Source organism: Leptonychotes weddellii, chromosome 3, assembly GCF_054177405.1.
Source record: "Leptonychotes weddellii isolate Sample4059 chromosome 3, ASM5417740v2, whole genome shotgun sequence".
Classification (NCBI taxonomy): domain Eukaryota; kingdom Metazoa; phylum Chordata; class Mammalia; order Carnivora; family Phocidae; genus Leptonychotes; species Leptonychotes weddellii.
The window spans coordinates 91610546-91632461 of record NC_138371.1 but is presented as its reverse complement, the minus strand read 5'-3'; the positions used below and the strand labels follow the sequence as shown (position 1 = coordinate 91632461).

The 21916-nt window shown below is 48.9% G+C and overlaps 1 protein-coding gene across 2 annotated transcripts in view; it reads left to right on the top strand.

The window, feature by feature from the left end:
- Positions 1 to 21916, top strand: part of CCDC93 (CCC complex scaffolding subunit CCDC93) — an 89430-nt gene extending 67514 nt beyond the window's left edge. For both annotated transcript variants that reach the window (XM_081814583.1, XM_081814582.1), the window contains 8 exons: positions 515 to 568; positions 1981 to 2043; positions 4926 to 5034; positions 8561 to 8643; positions 10613 to 10650; positions 12079 to 12163; positions 16845 to 16958; positions 21509 to 21916. In XM_081814583.1, the coding sequence (XP_081670709.1) occupies positions 515 to 568; positions 1981 to 2043; positions 4926 to 5034; positions 8561 to 8643; positions 10613 to 10650; positions 12079 to 12163; positions 16845 to 16958; positions 21509 to 21562 (600 nt within the window). In that variant the 3' untranslated portion in view covers positions 21563 to 21916. The remainder of the gene's footprint in view (positions 1 to 514; positions 569 to 1980; positions 2044 to 4925; positions 5035 to 8560; positions 8644 to 10612; positions 10651 to 12078; positions 12164 to 16844; positions 16959 to 21508) is intronic.

The window sequence follows — 21916 nt, the reverse complement described above, 5'->3', positions numbered from 1 at the left end:
ATCTTGGCTCTTTCCACAGTTTGGCTATTGTGGACATTGCTGCTATAAACATCGGGGTGCACGTACCCCTTCGGATCCCTACTTTTGTATCTTTGGGGTAAATACCCAGTAGTGCAATTGCTGGATCATATGGTAGCTCTATTTTCAACTTTTTGAGGAACCTCCATACAGTTTTCCAGAGTGGCTGCACCAGCTTGCACCAGCTTTCCGGTTGTTTCTAAAACTGAACCTTTAGGGCTCAATTCGTCAGCCCAGTCAGCCTCTGAGTTTGTACAAATCAGACTTACAGGATCCTATTTCTCTTCTTAGCAGTCACATCTTGTTAGAGGGATTATTACGTTCAAAGACAGTTGCCGTTTAGCTTGTTTGGGTGTGACACCCATTTAAGAACAATTTAAAATCTGGGGCCCAAGGACCCGGTCCCCCACCCCCACCCCTTCCTACAATGCAGACCCACAGCTTCTGTCCCATTCCCCTTACTCAGGAATGCGTGCATTACTTTTCATCGTTTCAGAGCCTGTCTGCTGGAGAGCCACATGGTGCCCTAACCCCTGGGATGACTCATAATGTAAGTACCCACCCATTCTCAGCACTGCCATTGTCCTCCACGGGAGTGGTGGCCAGCCCTGTACCCTCCCCTGACAGTTTCTCAGGCCGACTGAAGTTTTCTCTACGACCACCACTTCCCGTGCGGGCTCTCGGGGGGCCCCTCAGATGGAAGCAGGGTCTCCGCAGGGATGGTCCTGGAGACCGCCATTCTGGTGGGTTTTCTCCCTGCACTTTGTGCAGGCATTCTGTGTCTGCTCGGGCATCTCAGCTGAGAAGGGGAGAGGCGTGCCTTCACCACACAGGCTGGTCACAGCACATAGGCTCTGAGGGGTGGGGTGCTGCAGGGGGAAAACTCTCTACTGTACTACATTCCAAGGTCAGCAAACTGTAAAGGGCCAAATAGGAAATATGTTCAGCGTGGTGTGCCAACCCCGCTGTAGCAGCCATAGTCAGTCTGGAAATGAAAGAACATGGCTACGCTCCTATGAAACTATTCACAAAAAGAAGCAGTGAGGTGAATTTGGCCCAAGGGTTGTATGGTTTAGCTCATGGGCAATAGTTTGCTGACCCCTGTTCTGAGTTAAACCAGTGCTCCCCACCCTCCAAAACAAACATCCAGGAGAAAGAAAAAAAGGAAAAAGAGGAAGAAGTGCAAAGCAGGAAAGCTCTAAACACTTGCCTCCTTTAATGTTTGCCTCTTCCCTTTGTGCCCTCAAACTAGAGAATGAGCGTCAGGAGTCCTGTAGTACAGTCGTGTGGGGTTTGTGTGCAGCTGAGCCCTGTGGGGGAGACTGAGTGTGGGGGTGTGTGCGCACGTGTACATACATGTGCTGGGGGAGAAGACACCTCTGACCCCTTTCATGGCTCTTTTTGATGTAGCAAACCATCTAACCATGTCTTACCTCATGGGGCTCAGTGAGAGCCAGTTCCTCTCTCGTACTTCAGTGCTGTCCAAAAGAACTTTCTGCATTGATGGCAGTGTTCTGTGGCTACACTGTTCAGTATGATAGCCACTAGCTCCTTGTGGCTACTGAGCACTTGATGTGTGGCTATTGCAGTTGAGAAACTAAATATTCTTAAATTTCAGTGAATGTCAATTTAAATAACTACACACAGCTAGTGGCTAGCATGTTGGACAGTGTAGCTCTAGGTAGAAACATAGAAAGCAAACCAGTGTCACTATAAACACGGGGACTTAGAACAACAGATTCTTTAAGTAATAATTATCTCCCTATCATCATAGTTTTGGGGGGGCACATAAATTTGGGGGATACTTCACATAAGACCCAGACTCTAAACTCGGCCATTTGAGAAAAGAAATTTGGGGCCTCAGAATGGAGAGATATGATAAAAATATTCAGTTCCAAAAGACTTTATCAAAGAATGAAAGTTTCCTGCTCTTAGATAATTGTGTCCTTTTCCAATTTTTAGGAAGACCTAGACAGACGGTATAACATGGAGAAAGAGAAACTTTACAAGATCCGTTTACTACAGGTAAGTGAAAGCAAGAGCAAAAAAACACATAAATACACTTATCTGGGCATCCCGTAGAGAACTAGGAAGTCTCAGTATCTAAGAACGACAGGTACGGAGGCTGCGGTTTGCCAGTGTTCTGTCTGGAGTGGAACTATGTGGTTTAAGATGTTGACAGTAACACCTCACATCGGTACGTTACTTTCACGGTCATCTCGATGGATGTGATCGAGATCTCTGGGTGGACAGTAGGTATTAGCTTAATTTTCTATATGAAGTAATTCACTCAAGTCAGTTAAGTACTTGTCCAAAGTCAAGAAGCTAGTAAGTGCCAAAGCCAGCCTTCAAGTTCCAGAGCTCTTGTCTAGTACTTTTCCTCTAAAATCACGTGCCCATTTTAGCGGTCTTATTTGATAACCTTGGAGATTTGTAAGAAAGCCATCAAATATGGTTGGTTCTAAAGCTGAAGTCACACAGAGTCAAAATTTCTTTGCAAAATCCCTGGCAGTGCCAGAACCTGGCTCATGGAAGCTCAGAAGCCCAGAGTTAGCTTGTGTTGTCCTTTGGCTTGGGCCTTCTCCCTGTTCTCCGGGAAGAGAAAGCCAGGCTCTGACGAGAATGGTCAAAGGGCTGCAGGGGCTAGTGAGCCCCTGTCTCTCCTATCTCTGGCTCTTGCTTAGTTTGCTGAGCTGTTTGGTTAAATTTGGGTGCCTCAGATTTGTCCTTGATACAGGGACACTGCTAATCTTTAAAGAAACAGAATTAAATGAAACCAGGAAAATACACAACTGCATACTTGAAGACTTTGTGACTATGTGCTTACTGTATGTATACTCAGTGTTGTGTTAGGCACCAGGAATAGTAAATGGGATGGCCCATCTTCTGGGAGCTGGCTGGCTATTTGAGAACCAAGATATGTCCCTATACATCAAATACAAGGGAGTTGATATGCAAATTGCCAATCATGGGCAGCTTCAGACTCCCTAGAGGGAAGCTACAGTAAAACCATAAGCCTGCTGGGGGCCTGAGCCAGAGTGAGGACCGTGGGGCTGCGCGGACATGAACTGGCATGGGAGAGATTGAAAAGCCGTATCTGATGGAACTTAGCACCAGCTGAGTCAAAGAAACAGAGGAGTCAAGGATGGTGCTTGAATTTCTGACTCGGGTGGGTACTTGTATTCATTGAGAAAAAGCATTTAAAAAAGAACAGGGTTCAAGGGGGTGTGTGTGAATAGGAGTGTTATTGAGATCTGTTTGCGGCTCTTGAAAGTTGGGGCACTCAACCAAGTAGAAATGTCCAAGAAGTGATCGGGTGTCAGGTCTGATGCTCAGGGTAGTCTGGGCTGGCCATTGGGTGGCAGCAGTATGTTGGTGGTAACCAAAGCTGTGACAGTGGGGTAAAACCTGTGTAAGGACAGGCAGAGGAAAAGGAGGAACTCCCCAGTGAGGTAGCTGGAGGCATGGGGGGAAGCCAGGGTCTTGTGGAAGCTGAGCAGAAGGCTCAGCAGAGAGAATGGTAAATTTTGCTAGAAATCAAGAAAGCTAGAAGCTGACAATTATCCATGACTGTCTCCCAGAGAAGGTCTGCGGTGACTTAGTGAGAGCAGTGCGGCAGGCGTTGGGAGAAGCCAGCTGCCAGTGGGGAGGAGGATGACTGCGGGCGTGGGAGCGGCTACAGGCACTGGGGGTGCTGGCTCTCAGGAAGTTGGGCTGCTGTTGCAGAAGAAAGAGCCTGCTGGGGCACCTGAGTGGCTCAGTCGTTAAGCATCTGCCTTCGGCTCAGGTCATAGTCCCAGGGTCCTGGGATCGAGCCCCACATCGGGCTCCCTGCTCTGCGGGGAGCCTGCTTCTCCCTTTCCCACTCCCCCTGCTTGTGTTCCTTCTCTTGCTGTGTCTCTGTCTGTCAAATAAATAAATAAAATCTTTAAAAAAAAAAAAGAAGAAAGAGCCTGCTAGCTGAAAGGTGATCAGGACTTAGCGAGGGGCTTTTGAGGGGTGAGGGACCTTAGCCTATCTAAATGCTGGTGAGAAGGGGGAGCCAGTAGAAAGGGAAAGATTAAAGATGCAGTAAAAGCAGTAAGATTCTTGGGGGGGAAAAAAAAGACAAAAATTCAGGAGTCAGAGCCTGAGCACCCAGGGACAGGGTAGCCTTGGCCAAAAGGACAAGCACATTTTTCCCTCTGACCAGAGCCACAGAGCCCCTACTTTGGGTTTGGTGGGTTTCTCCCCAGGAGGCTTGTCTTTCCCCAGTACTTAGAGACCCCCACGCGCTGTTGTGAGCAAGGCAGACGGGAGAGCGAGATGGGGTGGCACAGAAGAAAGGGAACAGTGTGGGAGCCCATCCACACCGCACCCCTCTGCCTCCCCAGGTGCCGTCAGTGGCCAGTTTGGCTACTGGACCCCCAGTCCATGGTAGGGCGAAAGTGCGAGAAAGATACTGTAGGAGTAAATTGTAGGAGCTTTTCAATAGGCTAAGGAATTTGGAATTTATATGGAGGCAGCAGGGTGGCATCCGTTCCTCGTCATCTGGGAAGCCTTCCTTTTCATTCCTGCTCCCCACCTGGTGATGGTAGAATCAGCTACTCTTGAGTCCTTTGGGACCTAGAGGGACGGCCGAGGGCTGTCCACAAAAGCCTTTCCCGTGTAGGATCTTCTGTCCCTAGCCATTCATTTGCTGCCTTCTCTGGTTCTAGTTCATAGCCACACACACACCTTCTCCATGTGTCACAAAGGGGGAGGAGGGTCCATCAGAATCTGAGATGGGGACCTCAAGCCAATAGTGGTTTTTTGGGTGGGGTGTGTGGTTACGCTTAGAAGGAGGTGGGGGCAGTATTTTGGCTCCCCAGAGAACATGTAAGACCTTTTACCAAATAGTATTGTCTCCCCCTTCCTTTTGCATTTAGGCTCGAAGAAATCGAGAAATAGCAATTTTGCATCGCAAGATTGATGAAGTACCCAGCCGAGCTGAGCTAATACAGTATCAGAAGAGATTTATTGAACTCTACCGCCAGAGTAGGTGCATTGACCACAAACACTCTCAAGACTGGTCCTGGGAGGCACCGGAGGCGAGGGTTCTGTCCCATGTGAGCGTGGGAGGGCATGCATCATAGCATAGTTGGTGAAAGCCACCACCGGAAGGGGCTCCCTGTCATCATCAGGCCCCCCCGGCCCTCATTCCACATAACCCACTGCTAAGTGACCCTTAACCCCAGGAGCAGCATTAGGGTGCTCTGCCGCCCTCTCTGTGGACAGACTGAGCTAATTGAGCTCTTAGCATGACGTTTCGAACCCGCCTTCTTCCTGGTCAGCCATTGGGCTCCACTGAGCTCCCCATCTGCTTTCCAGCCTCCCACGGGACGTGAGCACTCCATGATAGAGCGTCTCTGGATCAGTCCTCACTCATTGTTCTTCTGGATGAACTTTCTTGCCCTTGTGATCCTTGACTTTGACAGCACTGTATTCACCCAGTAATCCAGGACTGGTCTCTCTTGGCTGGAATCAGTGAGCTGGCCTTGTCAGGTTCAGAGTGACCCTCAAAGTTGTCACTGCCTGTCTGTTCCCACTGCCACCCTGATAGCTGTTCTTACCTGTGTCAGAGCTCAGCTGCACGCTCGTTAGCCGGTCTGTATACCCTTGTCTGAGTCCCTCATCCACCACCTGTCATGTCCCCCCTCTCTCTGCTGTCCAGTCTTCCGGGCCTCCTGAAGAAAATGTCTCTCCTTATTATCTCCAGAACCTCCCCAATCTAAGTGGCCTGCCTGGAGGCCCCCTTTCCTTCTCTGAGCCCACATTCTGGCTTTCCCGGTCCACACGGCCCCTCAGTACACCATGCATTTTGACACACAGCTTAGGCCACGACTCCTCTCGTTACCTATGCCTAGAACCCCTTCTCAACTCTGTCAGACCCAACAGATACAAAACTGAATTCAGCCTCCCTACCCTATTTCTCCTCCTGGTCACGGGGATCACTGTCTAGCACCCCCAGCCCCTTAGTCTTGTCTGGATCCCGCTGCTCTTCTGGTTCTGTTTCCAAGTAATGGTCAAGTTCATTTCTTCTGGACTACTGCTGTAGCCACCTTCTCATCACTGCCCAGAGTCTGCCCTCTTGTCTGAGAGGTCTTTCCCAAACAGAAATTTGATCATTTTACACTCTTGCTTTAAAAGCTTTAATATTTAATAGCTCTCCATAATTATTGGAGGCTCTTCAGATCCTAATTACACTGATCAGAGTCCTGCATCAGCCAGGCCAGCTTCCCTTACAGTCCCTCAGTGCCTCACCCCTCTCGTGAGGGCGTCTACATTTTGGCCTGTGAGTTTGTCCCCAAGTCCAGAATGCCACTGTCCTACAACTCCCACTTGGCAAACTCCATCCCTTCTTCCAGAATCCACCTCAGATTTTGTCTTGGGCCATTGGCCTCTTGAACATCCTTCCTGGTTCAGGCCAGAGCACTGTCCTTACTAGGGTCAGAGTCATGCTTCCTTTCACGCCTGCCCCCATCCTGGTGTTGTACACGGCCCTCGAGCTTGATTCCAGTGGTCAGGGACAAGTATCAACAGTGGCAGCTTCTCAGCAGAAAATAGTTTCTGCCCTAAGTTAAATCTTTTCCCGTAATTCTGTATCCCTGCCTACTTTCCAGCTTTTAACAGTAATAATAATCAACAATACCTTGCATCTGGATATTTCAGAGTAAAATTTGACACATGTTTAAGTCCTTTTGATAGGATATTTTTATACCAAAGAAATTTTCAAGCAGTTACTCCAAAATATCTGTATCATTTTCATTATTATTATTATTGTCAAATATCTACAGCCCCCACCCAGTCCTTGATCTGAATAGAGGAAGGGTGACAGGCACATTCCTGAGCAACAAAGCTAAAGGTTGATTGGTTTATTTATGGCAGTGATTTTCAACCTTGGCTACACATTGTAATCACCCGATCCTGCCTCCATAAAATCTCAATTGGTCATGAGATTTTAAAAGCTCCCCAGGCTATTTTGTGTTTCAGCCAGGCTTGAAATCCACTGTTCTAAAGCTCTGAACAAGCGTAGTATTTTAGGGGCACCTGGGTGGCTCAGTCGTTAAGCATCTGCCTTCAGCTCAGGTCATGACCCCAGGGTCCTGGAATCGAGCCCTGCATCAGGCTCCCTGCTTAGCAGGAAGCCTGCTTCTCCCTCTCCCACTCCCCCTGCTTGTGTTCCCTCTCTTGCTGTCTCTCCCTGTCAAATAAATAAATAAAATCTTAAAAAAAAAAAAAAAAAGAATAGTATTTCATACTGAGTAGTTCATGTGGTAATTTTTATACAAATTAGACAGTTTGATATTGGGAGCATTTTTAACTGTTGCCTCAAAATACCTGTATCGGGTTATTAACCTCTGTTACCAAATACGTACAGCAGTATCTCCAGCCCCCGCTCATCTTTGAGCTGCACCGCTGTGGGGAGGCACAGCTCTCACTGGGTAATAAGATTAAAAGTTGGCTGATCGGCTTAAAGATTCGGGTTTAAATGTTAGTGGCAGTTGCCCAAGGAAACCACCAGTGCCCATGGCCTGCTCTGCCTGTCTCTCTTCCCCAACTCGTGCTGCTCCAGAGGGACCTGCGTTCAACAAGCAAGAGCCCCTGGGAAAGCAGACCCCACCGCCGTCCGGCCAGTGCCTGGTAACTGTTAGACATCAGGATCTTTGGTTACAGCTACATTGGAGGGCTCAGCTTAGGCCCAAAGCCTGATTGTGAATCCAGGTCTTGGGATTTTATCCCCCGCTGTATGCTAAAAGAACTCAGAGCGATGAGGGAGGCACATAGGCGCAGAGCCACGTGGGGGCCACCCATGCACCCAGCCACAAAGCAGGAAGACGAGCTGGGGCAGGAATCCTTCCCCGCTGACCTCGTCCTCTGGTGAATACGGCCCAGTCCCAGTCCTAGATTTTGGTGCTTTCCTCCTATGTCATTCTATAGGGAAGAGTGAAAAACAAGAGGTGGACAGAGATGCAGAGTAATTTTATAGGAAAGGATGTTGGGAGCCTGGTAAATAAGATCTCCCCCCTTAGTCATATGCACAGAAATGGGAAGAAAATTCATACTCCTTAGGCACATATTCTGCCCTAGGTTAGGCATGACATTCATCTAGTAGATATCTTGGAGGGCCTGCTGTATAGGCCCGTGCTAAGCATAGGGATTCCAAAAGGGAGCAGACTGTGGCTCCTGCTCAGGAGCAGTGTGGGAAGGGAGGACGCCACCTAAGCAGGAGGAGGTGGCATGGTGGCTTCCTCATCCTTGCCACCTTCCCCTCAGGGTGCCTCACCTGAGAAACCCACCCGTCCCACATGCTGCCAGGTTCCTCGTCCCGGCTGGGCCAGTCACAGCAGGCCGGCTCCCGCCAGCCCGAAGCAACTCTGCACAGGCTTGTGGGCACGGTGGGGCTTCCACACAGAGGCCTTGACACGCCGGGCTCCTGTGGGTGGGCCTCCTGGGGCAGGGGGAGCTTAGGATTGTTCTGATGCATTTTCTTATCCGTATGTTGATTTCTTTATGTTTACAGTTTCGGCAGTGCACAAAGAAACCAAGCAGTTCTTCACTTTATATAATACCCTGGATGATAAAAAGGTTTATTTGGAAAAAGAGGTAAGAACCTGTATGAAAAGCAGATAACTTAATCAGAAGGGCAGAGACAGGGCTGTTGACCCCAGGAAGCTCAGCCGAACTGGGTGGGAGGTGGTGGGCGGGCGTGGAAGGAGCGCCTGCTGTGTGCCCCATGCCTGGGTCACAGCCTTAGAGAGTAAGAGACGCTTCAGAGCTAATTTTGCACAGGTGCATGGGCTGACATGGGACTGGGGGACTGCAGTCTCGTAGTGCCTTGTGAGAAACGATGTCTGGAGAGAGACTCAGAAGGCGCACGTGGAGGGGGCCTGGGTTGGCAGAACTTTAGTCTGAGTTTTAAAGGAGTAGCTACATAAAATGGGCATGGTGGGCTCGTTTGAGTTGACACGCCAGGAGTGAAAAGGGGTGCCCCGGGCACTGACACCCCCTCCGCATTACTCTGACACTCAGGTTAAATCCACTCATGATTCAGGGCTCCCTCACATCAGATGACAGATGATTGGAGCATGGTGGCAGGGTGTGCAGCTGTGTTTTAAGGAAGGAAAAGGAACAATGTGGTCTTCATAGTAGCAACACAGTGGGATGGAGAGAGCATGCGCTTTTCAGTTGGACAGATGGGGGTTTTATTCTGTAAGAGAGGGCATTACACCCGCTTTGCTTGACTGTGATGGAGACAGAATGGGAAATGATGGTGAAGGTCCTTGTATCTGGTGGCTCCGGACACATACTAGTTCTGCCTACCCCCTCACCTCGAGGTCAACAGAATTTGTTTCCATTTCATCGTCACCTTGCCGCCTGGACTGATTGCCCCCTTAAGAAGAATGATATTGCAGGTGCATCTTTCACGTGACCCCCAAATGGAGGCATGTGTAATTAGTGTCAGCTTTCTTGGCTATTGTCAATCGAACCAGATCAATCTCTCTCCCTAGAGGACACTTCTTGAGAAGGGGCATTGAGTTCTGTTTTTCTCTGTATCCGGGGTCGTCCACAGTGACAGGCACATGATAGGCATTTGATAAATATTTGAGTATGAGATGAGTGCATTTGGTAGGATTTACGTCAGACCTGGGGGGGTAGCCCTGCCACATACTGTGGCCTTGGGGTCTTTCTGCCTAGTGAGGGGAAGACTTACCAACCCTAACTTAGGGACAGGCCAGCCCTTCTGAGAAAGCCCATCACCTTCCTTCATCAGTAGTGTTTAAAGTTATTGCATTCTTTTAAAAACTAGGAGTGTGCAGGGGCGGGGTGGGAGCCTTTTAATTCCAAGCCATATTAACATAGAACTTTGTATTTGCATAAATTGTGCCTTTTATTCCAAATCCATTTACGCCTGTGCTGTTTTAGCTTTCGAGCATCCCTGTGGAGTCCTAAGGGCAAGAATACCATTTCCGTGTTACAGACTCAGGTCCAAGTAGGATCAATGACAAGCTGAGTTAGTGACACAGCCAGAAAGAAGATGAGGTTTCTGGCCCTCAACTCAGAGCCCTGCCCCGGACTGTATCGCTGGGGCAGAGAGAGGGTCCTCCTGTGTGGGCTAAGGTGTTCTCCGTGGGAAGGGGGCTCTCAGAGCCGCCCAGCAGCTGGCCACATTGGGAAATTACAGGATGGGCACAGTGTCCTTGCTCTTCACCCCTAAGCTGATAGCCCTGAAAATAAAGAAGACTGTTTGGTGAGGAAGCAGGGACTGGTGGCAACTGCCCAGAGGGCCCTAATGGTAGCTGAGTGTCTTCTCTGCTGGAATTTAGGCCCTTCTGGGAGCCCTCTTCCTCTGTTCCTGGGGTCATGGGCTGTCAGAAGGTAGATGCTCTGGGAAAAACTGTGGGACTAAGCACATGCTGCTCTTTTTCTCACGTTCTTTCATCTCCGTAAACAAGGTGTGCTGCTTTCAGAAGCAGTGTCAGAGACAAGACAGCCTTGCAGTGGTTGGGGCCATGCGGGGCTCTTTCTACCTTTTGCTTATGGTTTTTCCTTTTTCTCTTCCTTTCCTCCTCAGATCAGCCTGCTGAACTCCATTCATGAGAACTTCTCACAGTAAGTCCTGGCTGTCCTCCTTCCTGTCAGTACCTCGTTGTACCCTTCACTGTGCATTCGGCTCACCTCCCTGTGACAGGAAGTACGAGGGGTGAGACGGGGCTAGACAGGTGGTTTTACACTCTCACCCCCACTGCAAAGTGCACCTGTGTCGTGCTTTACATGTTCTTGCAAAAATTTCTCAGCGTTCTTGCAAAAATACAGTGACGTTAGAGTGAGTTTGAGAAACACCAAGGAGTATCTTGGGGGAAAAAAGTAACTTTCAAGTAATTTGTGCCTCACTACTGTAATCTCTTCGTATATTACTTTTGTCTTGTTAAGATTAGATCAATACCATTAGTTCTTGAGCACATAAAGATGCGTCACAATTTAGATAATGAAATAATCTACTTTTTTAAAAGATTTTTGAAATCTAATGATAGGTTTTGTTTCTAGGTGAGTGTGCATCTTCCAAACTACTTTATGCAGATCAGAATTCTTTTTCCCCAAAAATTGTATGGCAAGGCCCACCTGTACTCAAGTCATACCAGCCCTCAAGCGTGCGCAGTGGCCTGCTCACCGTCCGGCAGCCCAGGGCTTGCTGTCTATATAGCAGGCTCCCTTTGCTTCCAGCACAAACCTCTCAGCCCCTGGCAGGTGACCGGTGACTAAGATCTGAATGGATTACAAACTCCAGATCTTAAGCTTCATTTCTAACTACAAAGAAACCAAAAAGAAACCACAGCTCCCTGATAAGATTCAGATTCAATTAGTGCCTTGACATTTCTAAAAATGGTGCCTTCATCATTATTTCCTGATAATTGAGAGAGGCTGCAGTGTGTGATGGTGCTGTGATGAGTTCTGCTCTGTCAGCCCGTCCTGTGGCAGAATTCTCAGTCCCTGTATCCGCATGCTCAGATCCTTGTGGCGCCGTTCCCAGCACAGAGCAGGAAGTGAAGGGGATGGTTTCAGGACACCAGGAAATCCACTCCTTTAGCTGCTGCCCTTAGAAACGAAACCAGGTTTCCTGACCGTGGTTTTAGGGAAATCTCAGAGTATGTCTACCAGTCTTAAGCAGTACCTCCAAATCCTCAGATTTCTAAAAACTAAATGGAATTCATTTCTTAGGCAGTGCATGTGATCATCAAAGTAAGAAGTATTTTTGTTGATTTTAATAACATTGTATTTTGCTTTAAGAAAATACATACTTAAGCAAATTGTAGAGAAAGCGAGGAAAACAGATTAATATTAATATTCAGTTATAAGATGAGGCTAATTGTCGTGCCTTCCTCGGAGTTTAGAATCCCTAACTTCCTGGGACCCAGGGGCCCCCAGGAGTCCACCACGCCTCTCAAAGGCATCATCTGGGCACCGGGAGGACTCCTTGATGCCTCCCCCTTCCTCAGCGTCCTGCATGCTGGTCTTCACTCTGCTGATTGTTCCTTTCAGAGCCATGGCCTCCCCTACTGCCCGGGACCAGTTTTTACGTCAGATGGAACAGATCGTAGAAGGAATTAAGCAGAGCAGAATGAAGGTGAGAGGACTTGTTTTCTGTAGTGCAGCCAGGATCTCACACTGGTTACGGAGAAGGCCTTAGGAAGAGCAGGCCTCTTCTGCTTATCCTGAGAATGTGCTCCCAATCCTGAAGACACACCTTCAGTGTCTGCAGCTTGGATTCCCAGCAGACCTCCGACCCTGCAATGGGCAGCACCAGCTCCACAGGCTGGTGGTTTAATGGAAGCTCTCAACAGTAGCCCCATGGATTGAACATCTACTATGGGCCAAGCATGGTGCTAGTCCTCCTAGAAGCCTTCCTAAATGAGTAGTGTTACCCGCATTGTATAGATGAGGAAGCCAACTTTCACCAATGGACTTCTTCTCTTGCCCACTGTCTCTTCTTCACTGGATCTTTGGTTCCTGAAATTCTACCATTAGAGATTCATTCCTTAGGATGCTTGAGAGCATTTTAGTTTTCAGGAATCCTCTGTAAAAGACGCAAATAATTACTGAACTGAATTCTGAAGTGAGAGGATATTATGCCTCAGAAGAGAAAAGAGGAATTGATAAGCATTGAGAGTTCCAGAGATAGCCTTACAGAGAATCATTCATCCTGGGGCCAGCATGGAGTTTTCATCACTCTGTGGCTCTGCACTTGGGCCATTTTGACCATAGTAAAGATTTGATGACTGTTTAGAAACCAGACGTAGCAACAGTTTTCTGCTGTTATAACCAGATGAGTCTTGGCTAATACTTCCGAATCTCTTACTTTTGATCCCTTTAAAAACGTGGATCGCACCAGAGTGGTCCTCAGGCATGGCAGTCAAACTCTGGGGACTCGGCATCTCCTCTCTCAAGCTTGGGGCAGAGTGGTGCAAGGGGTGATGTCAGAATGCGAACACACGAAGGAAAGGGTGCCTGTAGAACTTGGCATCATAAAAACCCGCTCACAGAAGGCCAGCCTTCATGGTTCCTATAATCTCATCTCACAAGAGATGAACTAAGGGCAAAACCTCTTTATGTCCCTTTCCCTGTTGAAAATATTAATCTCTCCATTAACGACTTCAATAAAATGATGTCAGTGGAGGAAAAAAAAGAAATTACCACTAGTGACAAGACTGTTCAGCCCCAAAAATGAAAGCAGTCAAGAGGCAGCACGTGATCTGCCGTGTGCACGTACACAAACCCCAGCCGGGACGGTCCCTTCTTGATGAGCTAGATAGGGTATAACGGAGGAGGAGGAGGACAGAGGGCCTAGCTAACCACAAGCCTTTAACGACCCAGATCACAGCGGGGCGGACCTTTCTGCCCTGCTGTCATGCCATCGTGCTCCTCCTTAGGGAGCCGCTCTTTTTTCTTGAGAATGAAAGAGAACTGGAAAGTGGGGGTCAAGGGGAGGGAGAGAGAACCTTAAGCAGGCTCCACCCCCAGCGCAGAGCCCGATTTTGGGCTCCATCTCACTACCCCCAGACCATGACCTGAGCTGAAATCAAGAGTCAGAGGCTCAATCCACTGAGCCACCCGGCACCCCGCAGAGCTGCTCTTGTCCATAGCAAAGAACACTGGGAATTGATTATTTTGTTGTTGTTTTTCTCTTTGGCTTCCCCTTCCTGTTTACCAGGAGATGCGTTCCTAGGAAAGGACGTGGATGTGATCCATTCATTCTCTCCATTCTCCCCCAGGCTTCATGCTGTTGGTACCTCAGTGCCGACCAGTGAAAGAGGCTGCTCTGTGTCTGTCTCCCCAACTAGATGGTGGGGTACGAGATGCCCACGGGCAGAGAGGGTTCTCTTCCTCATGTGAGCATCACCAGTGGCGAGCCCGGCACCTGACCCATGGTGGGCTTTCACGACCTGTTTGCTGAGTGAATGAATTCATTCAATTGACTGCAAAGGCAGTTCTCAAAGAGGGTTCCTGGTCAGGTTTGATTATTGGCCGGCATTTCAAATGCAAGAAGGCTGTCTTTGCAGGACAACATTCATTTGGATGCATGTCTTTTGAAGTGTTTGTTTAAAAAACCATAGCCCTCCCTCTAGGGATGCCATGGTGGTTCCTGCTCAGAGTATATGTGGCAGGGGAGTCTGTGTCCTCACGGAGCACACACAGCCCCGGAATTGGTGGGTGTGGGACGTACACGGAGTAGACCATAGACCAGCAGTGTGTACATGTAACAGGAAAGGTGTGTACAGTGCACAGAAGGGCTCCTGAGTGAAGAGAGAGTCACATACTGGAAGGCATTTTATTTTATTTTTTTAAAGATTTCATTTATCTGACAGAGACAGAGAGAGAGCACGGGCAGGGGGAGCGGCAGGCAGAGGGAGAGGGAGAAGCAGTCTCCCCGCAGAGCAGAGAGCCCGATGCGGCGCTTGAACCCAGTTCCCTGGGATCATGACCCGAGCCGAAGGAAGTCGCTTAACCAACTGAGCCACCCAGATACCCACTGGAAGGCATTTTAACCTCATCCTGAGGAGGTGAAGTCTCTGGCTCTCTGGAATACTGGGAGCAAGTGCTCCGCAAAAGAATCTAGGGTTCCTGACCTAGAGCGTGAAGGGGGATGAGCAAGGAGTGGAACAGTGGGCCTGGGGAAGGGGTTGCTAGGACAGTGTGAAAATAAAACTCACACCTACGAGTCAGCTCCTGATTCTGAGGACTCTTACTGCCTGTTACCAAGCGCATTCTAGGTGTCCAGTATGAAGACAGAACACAGTCTTTATTGAGTACTACCCTGAACCAAGTGATGTGTCATTCACTTAACAACTAGTGTCATACATACCTTGTAACCTGTGATCTAGGTGATATTATCCTTATTTTGCAACTAAGGGACCTGTCATTCCAAAAGATGAAATAACCTGTTCAGGGATACACAGTGAGTGACAGAAGTAGGATTGGAACCCAGGCCTTTCTGGCCTCGAGGTCAGTCCGTTTCAGGGTTGCTACACTACCTTTCCTGGTTGGACCTGGGGACATTCAAATTAAATTTATTAAAGTGCCCTGTTTATGTTGCTAAGACATAGTCATTCATGGCCAGATTTTCTGCTGGAGGACAGAGCAGGCAGGAAAGGTCCGGGATCTATCCGCCAGGCTATGCGACTTAAAGGGTAGGGACCCAGCAGTGAGGTCCCACCCAGCTCAGCAGAAAAGGTTCCTAGCAGCTGTGGGAAGTGGTGACAGGAACCATAATCATCTGGACAGCATCAGGAAGCCTGCCAGAAGGGAGCAGGGCAGACTGCTGAGCCAGGGATGAGTGTAAGATGGCCCTGACCAGAGTCCCCGGGGGGACCGCCCTCCTCTGGGAGACCTCAGGGGCAGGCAGGGTACCAGACTCCAGACCTGGGCTCAGGCATGTGACCGGTGTCCATGTGCAGACCTGTGGAAAGAAGAGGGCAGGGGGCTCAGTAGGTCACCAGGTGATTTAGGAGCTGGATACATGGTCAGGAGTGGACCAGGCAGATCAATGCCCATGTGGGTGGGATAGGCTGCGGGGACACCAGGTTGCAGTTCACCAGGTGATGGGCCCGTGGCCTGGAGAGGCAGATGACTGGGATACAGTGCAGCCAGTTCAGCTTTAACCTGGATTTACTGCTCCGTCCCTTCCAACGTGTAAGTCAGAAGCCCTGCTCGGGCATTAGAAGACCAGTGATTCCGTCTAGCATGCTCTTGAGCACCTGCTGCGAGCCAGGCACCAGCTGGCCCCCACAGCTTTCTGCCCTCACCATCTGGGTGATGCTCTCGCTTGCTGCTGGAAATAGTGCACATACCACTGCCGACTCTGCCCAGATGTCACCTCCTCAGAGAGCCCTCCATGACCATCCAGCTGAAGAGGCCGTGCACCCACCCGCCTCTCTGTTCCCCAGCCCAGTCACTCTCTTCACAGTAGCGATCATGAGTAGGAATTTGCACATGGAGCTCATTGTGCAAGGTGCTTGGTTAGCATCAGCCCCTCTAGCGTGCACCCTCTGTGGGAGCAGGGATACCGCCTTGCAGCACCGTGTTTGGTCCTCAGGGTGACCATGCAGTATCTCTTGGAAGACTAAGCTGTCAGGTACCTTAGGAAAGTCTTTAACCCAAATCCAGCCTTTTGTTTGTGAGGTCACTGTCCTGGAAACACTCTAAATTTTCCACCAATAAAACAATGGGTAAGGTAGCCGTGTGATTGGGAGTATTGTAGAGTTTTTAAAGTTTTGATTGTTGAAAGTGTAAAATAGCATGGAAATACTTACATTGAATGAAAGAGGACTCAGTTATTTACATAGGAGTTTCTCAACCTCAACACAATTAACATGTTGGACCAGATGACGCCTTGTTGTGTGGGGGCTGTCCTGCATGTTGTAGAAAGTTTAGCAGCATGCCTGGCTCCTAGCAGAAGGTACTTGGAGCACCCTCTCTTCACAGCTGTGGCCATCTAATCCGTCCCCAGATACCACCTCATGCCCTTCAGGGGGCAAAATCACCCCTGGTGGAGAACCACCAGTCTGTTGATTGTGAAACTGTAATCACACACACACACACACATACAGATGGGACAGTTAGTGCCCAATGATAGAATTGCTGATTAAATTAGAGAAACCTCTATGTAATACCATGCAAATAAATAGGTCAATCTCAGAAGTGATGTAAAGAAGTCCATGAAAATGTTGGTAGTAGTACCTTTTGGGTGTTGCCTGCAGGCCTTGGTCACTACATGCCCTTCCTCACCATTTCCCAAAATGTTTCAACAGATGGAAAAGAAGAAGCAAGAGAACAAGATGAGAAGAGACCAGTTGAACGACCAGTACTTGGAACTGTTAGAAAAGCAGAGGCTGTACTTTAAGACTGTGAAGGAGTTCAAGGAGGTAAGAGGGAGATAGGGCAAGGCAGGGAAGGCTGTGGGGGGATTTGTGTTCATCTCAAGAGGAGCTTTTAAAAACCAGAGTGGTTGCCTGGTTTCCCACTGGTCTGGGGATGGGTAACAGCAGGTCGGCAGTGTGATCCAACAGTAAAGTACCGCATCTAGGTAGTTCAGGACTGCGTGGTTCGCTGGCCCATCTCGAGTCTCGAATTGAACATTCTGAGAGACATCACAACTTTATTTTCATTCCCCTAACGTTTAGTAAGCATATTAAACTCACAAGTAAAATAGCATCAAAGGCCACCTGAAAGCAGCATTTGTTACACATTCAGAGCTGGAATTTTCCTTCCCCCCGATCTGAGGTGGGGGAGGGACCTTGAGAAGCCTGTGGGAAGAGTGAACTTCGAGCGTGGCAGGCTTGGGTTCGAGCCCTGCCTTTACCACTTACCAGCTGTGCACTTGGGCAGTGACTGAATCCCCCCACACCTGTTGCCTCGTTGGTGGGTTCTGCTGGGTCAGGTGAGGGGTGAAAGCTTCTAGCACTCCGTCTGCCTCCTGTAACACCCAGTGCTCAGCTGAATTTTGTTTGTCCCCATCTTTTTCTCCCTGCATTTGGACAGGGTTACTCTCCATGGGTCCAGAAAGAAAAGTGTTTGCCCTTTCCTTATGAGATTTTCTGGAAAGGAGACTTCGTTGTGTCACTTACTAGGATATCAGCAGCTTCATTTTCAGGAATTCCTAACCCAAATCCATGTGGTTTCAGTGAGTATAGAGATTTTGCTAAATATAGAGGGGCTGGAAGTGTTGGTTGTAGCCTGGTGTTAGGTCCACAGAATAAAAATTAGTCTTTTCATACCAATAATTTTATTCCTGTATATTTTTAAAAACTTGTTTCCCTCCCTCCCTTCCTTCTTTCCTTCCTTCCTGATTTTTCCTTTTCTACTTCTCCTTCCCTTTTTTTTAAATTTAACTTGTGGAGGCCACAACCCATAGACATTTCAAAATCTCTCACACTTTCCATAAATGATCTTCCTGCTCCTACCATGCCCCTGGGGATACATCAGGTTGTTAAACAGACCCACTCCCTGTGTCAAGGAGCTTGTGTCATGGTTGGGGAGACAGATAACAAGCTAGGAAACACAAAGCCTAGTAAACAAGTAATAACCAATGAGACTAATTTCAGTTTTTGCCGGGGGTGGGAGCACTAATGGAGATGGTGTGGTCAGGGCAGGTCTCTCTCGGTGCGGACTTGGCCATGGGCACAGCAGGAGTGAGACCTAAGGCCAGGCAGCTGGAAGAGTGACTGGGTGATGTGCTTGGGTCTAGGAGCCCCTTGTGGTTAGCGGGCATTGGAGCTGAAGTTTCGTAAGGGCTAGTGAGCGAGCTGGCAGGGATCCAACAGGACCCTCCACTCCCCCTCAGAGCTCTTTTCCCCCTTTAATGCAAGTAACTCAGAAAAAAGGCCCAGCGGGGAGGAATTAAATGTTGCTGGGACACACCAGCACTACCCTTATGACAGCAGAAACAAAAAGCAGATAAGTTGAGGAAGATAAGTATAAGCTGTCAAAATCAAAGCAAATAAAAGCGAAATGGAAAAGCTCCTTCTCGCACTATGCGCTCTCAGGGCTGAAGGCTAAAGATGACCTCCCAAGGCAGCGGTTCCTTCAGAGACGGTAAGCATCAGGCTTTCTGTGATCCTGCCTCCCCAGGCGCAGAGACCCTCGCGTCAGAAAGCACGCGTGTGTCCCTCCGGGCCGCTGAGACCCCTAGACCATGTGCCTGCCCATGCCATTTCCCTCCGTCCAAAGCTTGTCAGGGAAAAAGGGAAGGGGAATATATGTTCTTCAGACAACTGAATAGGTTTCATATAAAGGACTCACCTTTAAAAAAAAAAAAAGCATATTTTCTTGTTTTTTGACATGAAAATGATAGTATTTATTCTTTATTTTTTAACATTTTACTTGGCAAAAATTTAAAATTAGCAACTGCGTGTCTGTCCTGAATTCTTAAACTTTTTCCACCCGCTTCTCTGCGGTGACTCGGCCCCTCCTTGGGGCCACCGCAGCTTGAGGAAGAAGCGCTGGCGGAGGCTCACGGCTCCCCAGTTTCCACCCCATTCCTTCAGCCGGAGTAATTGTGCTGTTCTACAGACGGCAGTTACCAGATAAGATCTCACGTGTGGTAGTTTCGTCTGAAGGAGCAGACTTTCATCCCAGGGCAGGGTCTTCTTCCAGAACCCTCTCTGTCTGCTTTCTTTCCTTGCCCCCCCCCACCTGCCTGGTCTCCTCCTGGGTTCTAAATCCCTGCTGCATCCTGGTCTCTGGCACTTGTGGTGGCTGCAGGTACTATTCATGCAGAGCGCAGCAGCATCGCAGAGCACGGCCCTGGCCACCTTTGTCATTCCCTTCATCAGGTCTGGCGTACTGCACGTTCACTGAGCAGCTCCAGTGTTGCCCCCTCATCCTGACCCCCAGCCTCCCCGGCTGTCGAGGCACTGGTTAGAGACATCCAGTGACCTCTAAGTTTCCAGTGGCTTGCTCATCGCAGCAGGTGTGTTAATAGCAAGTCGGCCAGGGAACAACACATACTCTGAAATTTCTTTAATTGCCGTATTACGTTAATTAATTACGTCTCTAAACCACGGTCTCTCATAAGGTCACCAAAGCGAGCTTTAAACTCTAGCCTAGCACTGACGAATGCAGGCCGTGCATTTTCATGAAGCTGACTTTGAGTACATAGTTTCGAGGGGGCTGAAGTGCCGTGTCTGGCACATGGTGGGCCCCGTGTGGTCTTCAGTAGGACAGAAACAGAGGCAAGTTTTTTCCCTTCTCTTCTGGAAAGAAATGCCTAAAGGACCCTTTCTGCATTTGCTTTGAACAGATGGACAGTATCATTCTGTAATTTCCCCAAGGGCCTCCGGTAGATTGCATGAAACTTCATGAGCGCTCACACAGAGCAGGTGACAGCCCAGGATACCCGTACTGGGAAGTTCCGGCACCATCTCAGCTTTGTGTACATAGACTGGCCCCTGCCGGGGACGCCACCACAGGAGCATGTTGATGCTGCTGAGCTGTTTTTGCCTCATTTAAAAGTTCAAGTGGGTGACAACTGAATGTATTTATTCATTCTTTTGTTGTTTTATCTTTTTTTATTATGGAAATTTTCAAAAAATACACAGAAGTAGAGAAGGTAATTTAATAATAGAGTAGTATGACTGTCTGCCTGTTCTTGTTCCATCTTTACCCCCACACCCACGCTTTGTTTTTGGCTGGAGGCTTTCTCCCCAAGCAAATCGCAATAACTCATTTTATTTTATTTTATTTTCTCTTCAGTAACTCGTTTTTAAAAGGACAACTTTCTTCTCTAATGTTTCCTCTCAACCTCTTTCTCTTCCCATGGCCCAGGAACAATTAACTCCCTCCCCCTCCAGAAACATGTGCTCAAAAAGTGTCAGAGTGCCTTGCTTCTGACAGTCAATCAGCCTTCCCCACTGGCCCAGAGCCCAGCTATTTCCCAGCACTGAGGAGAAGGCTAAGTACCTGCAGGTGAACTGGCACTTAGTAAAAAAAGGGTCACTGCAGCCATGAGCCATGGCACTGCGAGAAAGAACCAAGGGCCTCCAGGAGCACCTAGCCAGGCCCAGGGAAATGGAAATACTGACTTTGGGGGTCTTGGATGCAGAGGGTTAAGGTGGAAGGATTTCTTCCACACTAAGGGCATCTCCAGGGAAGCAGGGCTCCTGGAGGCCTGGCCTCACTCTTGGGCCGGGGCCCTCCAGCTTGCCTCTCCAGGCCTTTCCCACTACCACGTTCACCTCTCAGCTTAAACCGAAACCGGATTCCTGGTGACATGGCCCAAGGAAGGAGGGGACATTGTTTGCTAGCAGGTGGAGGTATCCTGAGCTGTCAAGGCTGGTGGGAACAAGAGGGAAGTAGCAGGCGTAGTGAGAAGCTCTGGAACATGTTTGAAGAGGTGGATACAGAGTGATGCAGAGGTGACCTCGCCCCACTGGATGCAGAGGGACCAGTGACCTCCCTTGGCACCTGCAGTAATGGATTTCATACAGCTCATTTTTAAAAGGGGAAGTGTCTCTCAGTGCATGTCTCTCAGCCGGTCTTCTCTGAGTTTCTTTCTTAAAGCTAAGGATATACCCAATCTCCACTGCTGTCAGAGTAGGAACTTCGCCATGGGCTCTGCTTGCTGAGGTGTGCCATTCGTCACCCCTTTGGCCGCGGGCTCCAAGGACCTTCCCCTTCCTTATCATAGTGGTCCATGGGTTCCTAAGTATCTGCTGGCTGCTTCTGGCCCCTGAGGATTGCAGTGGCTTCCTGAAGTCTTATGGAATGACAGTGCCTAATCCTCATCCAGTTCTCGGCCTTACAGTCCAGAAGCCCGTTATCGTTATAGTTACTTTGGCACCGAAGATCAGGTGAACCCGTCCCGGCCATTCCGTCTTGCTGGTGGCGGTGTGCGAGGGGGCCTGTTTACTCGGTCAGTCACTGTGTCTCCTGGGACTGGGAAAGCTCATGCACACGTTCTCTGCTTCCTTTCCAGGAGGGCCGCAAGAATGAGGTGCTGCTGTCCAAGGTAAAAGCCAAGGCCTCCTGAAAGTTCCCGGACATCATCGTATGTCATTGATTTTTTTTTTCCTTTAACGCCATGTATCAACTGCGAGATGGTGAAATGGTTCTGAACACTACAGTAGAGAGATGCAGGGGTCATAATCTCAGCACCCGGATATTTTCTTTCTCCCATTTGCTTCCATTTCATCTCTCTGTTGTTGATGGAATCAGACGGTGTAAACATGATGGCTTGGATAACACCCATCATCCTATGAGGAAATGCGGGCAGTATTCGTTCTGCATCGGGTCAGCTTCAATTTCTCCAGTAACATTGCACACATAAACATACCTATATTTGTATGGACTCCCTGAATAAAAAGGAATTCATTTGTTCAGCAAA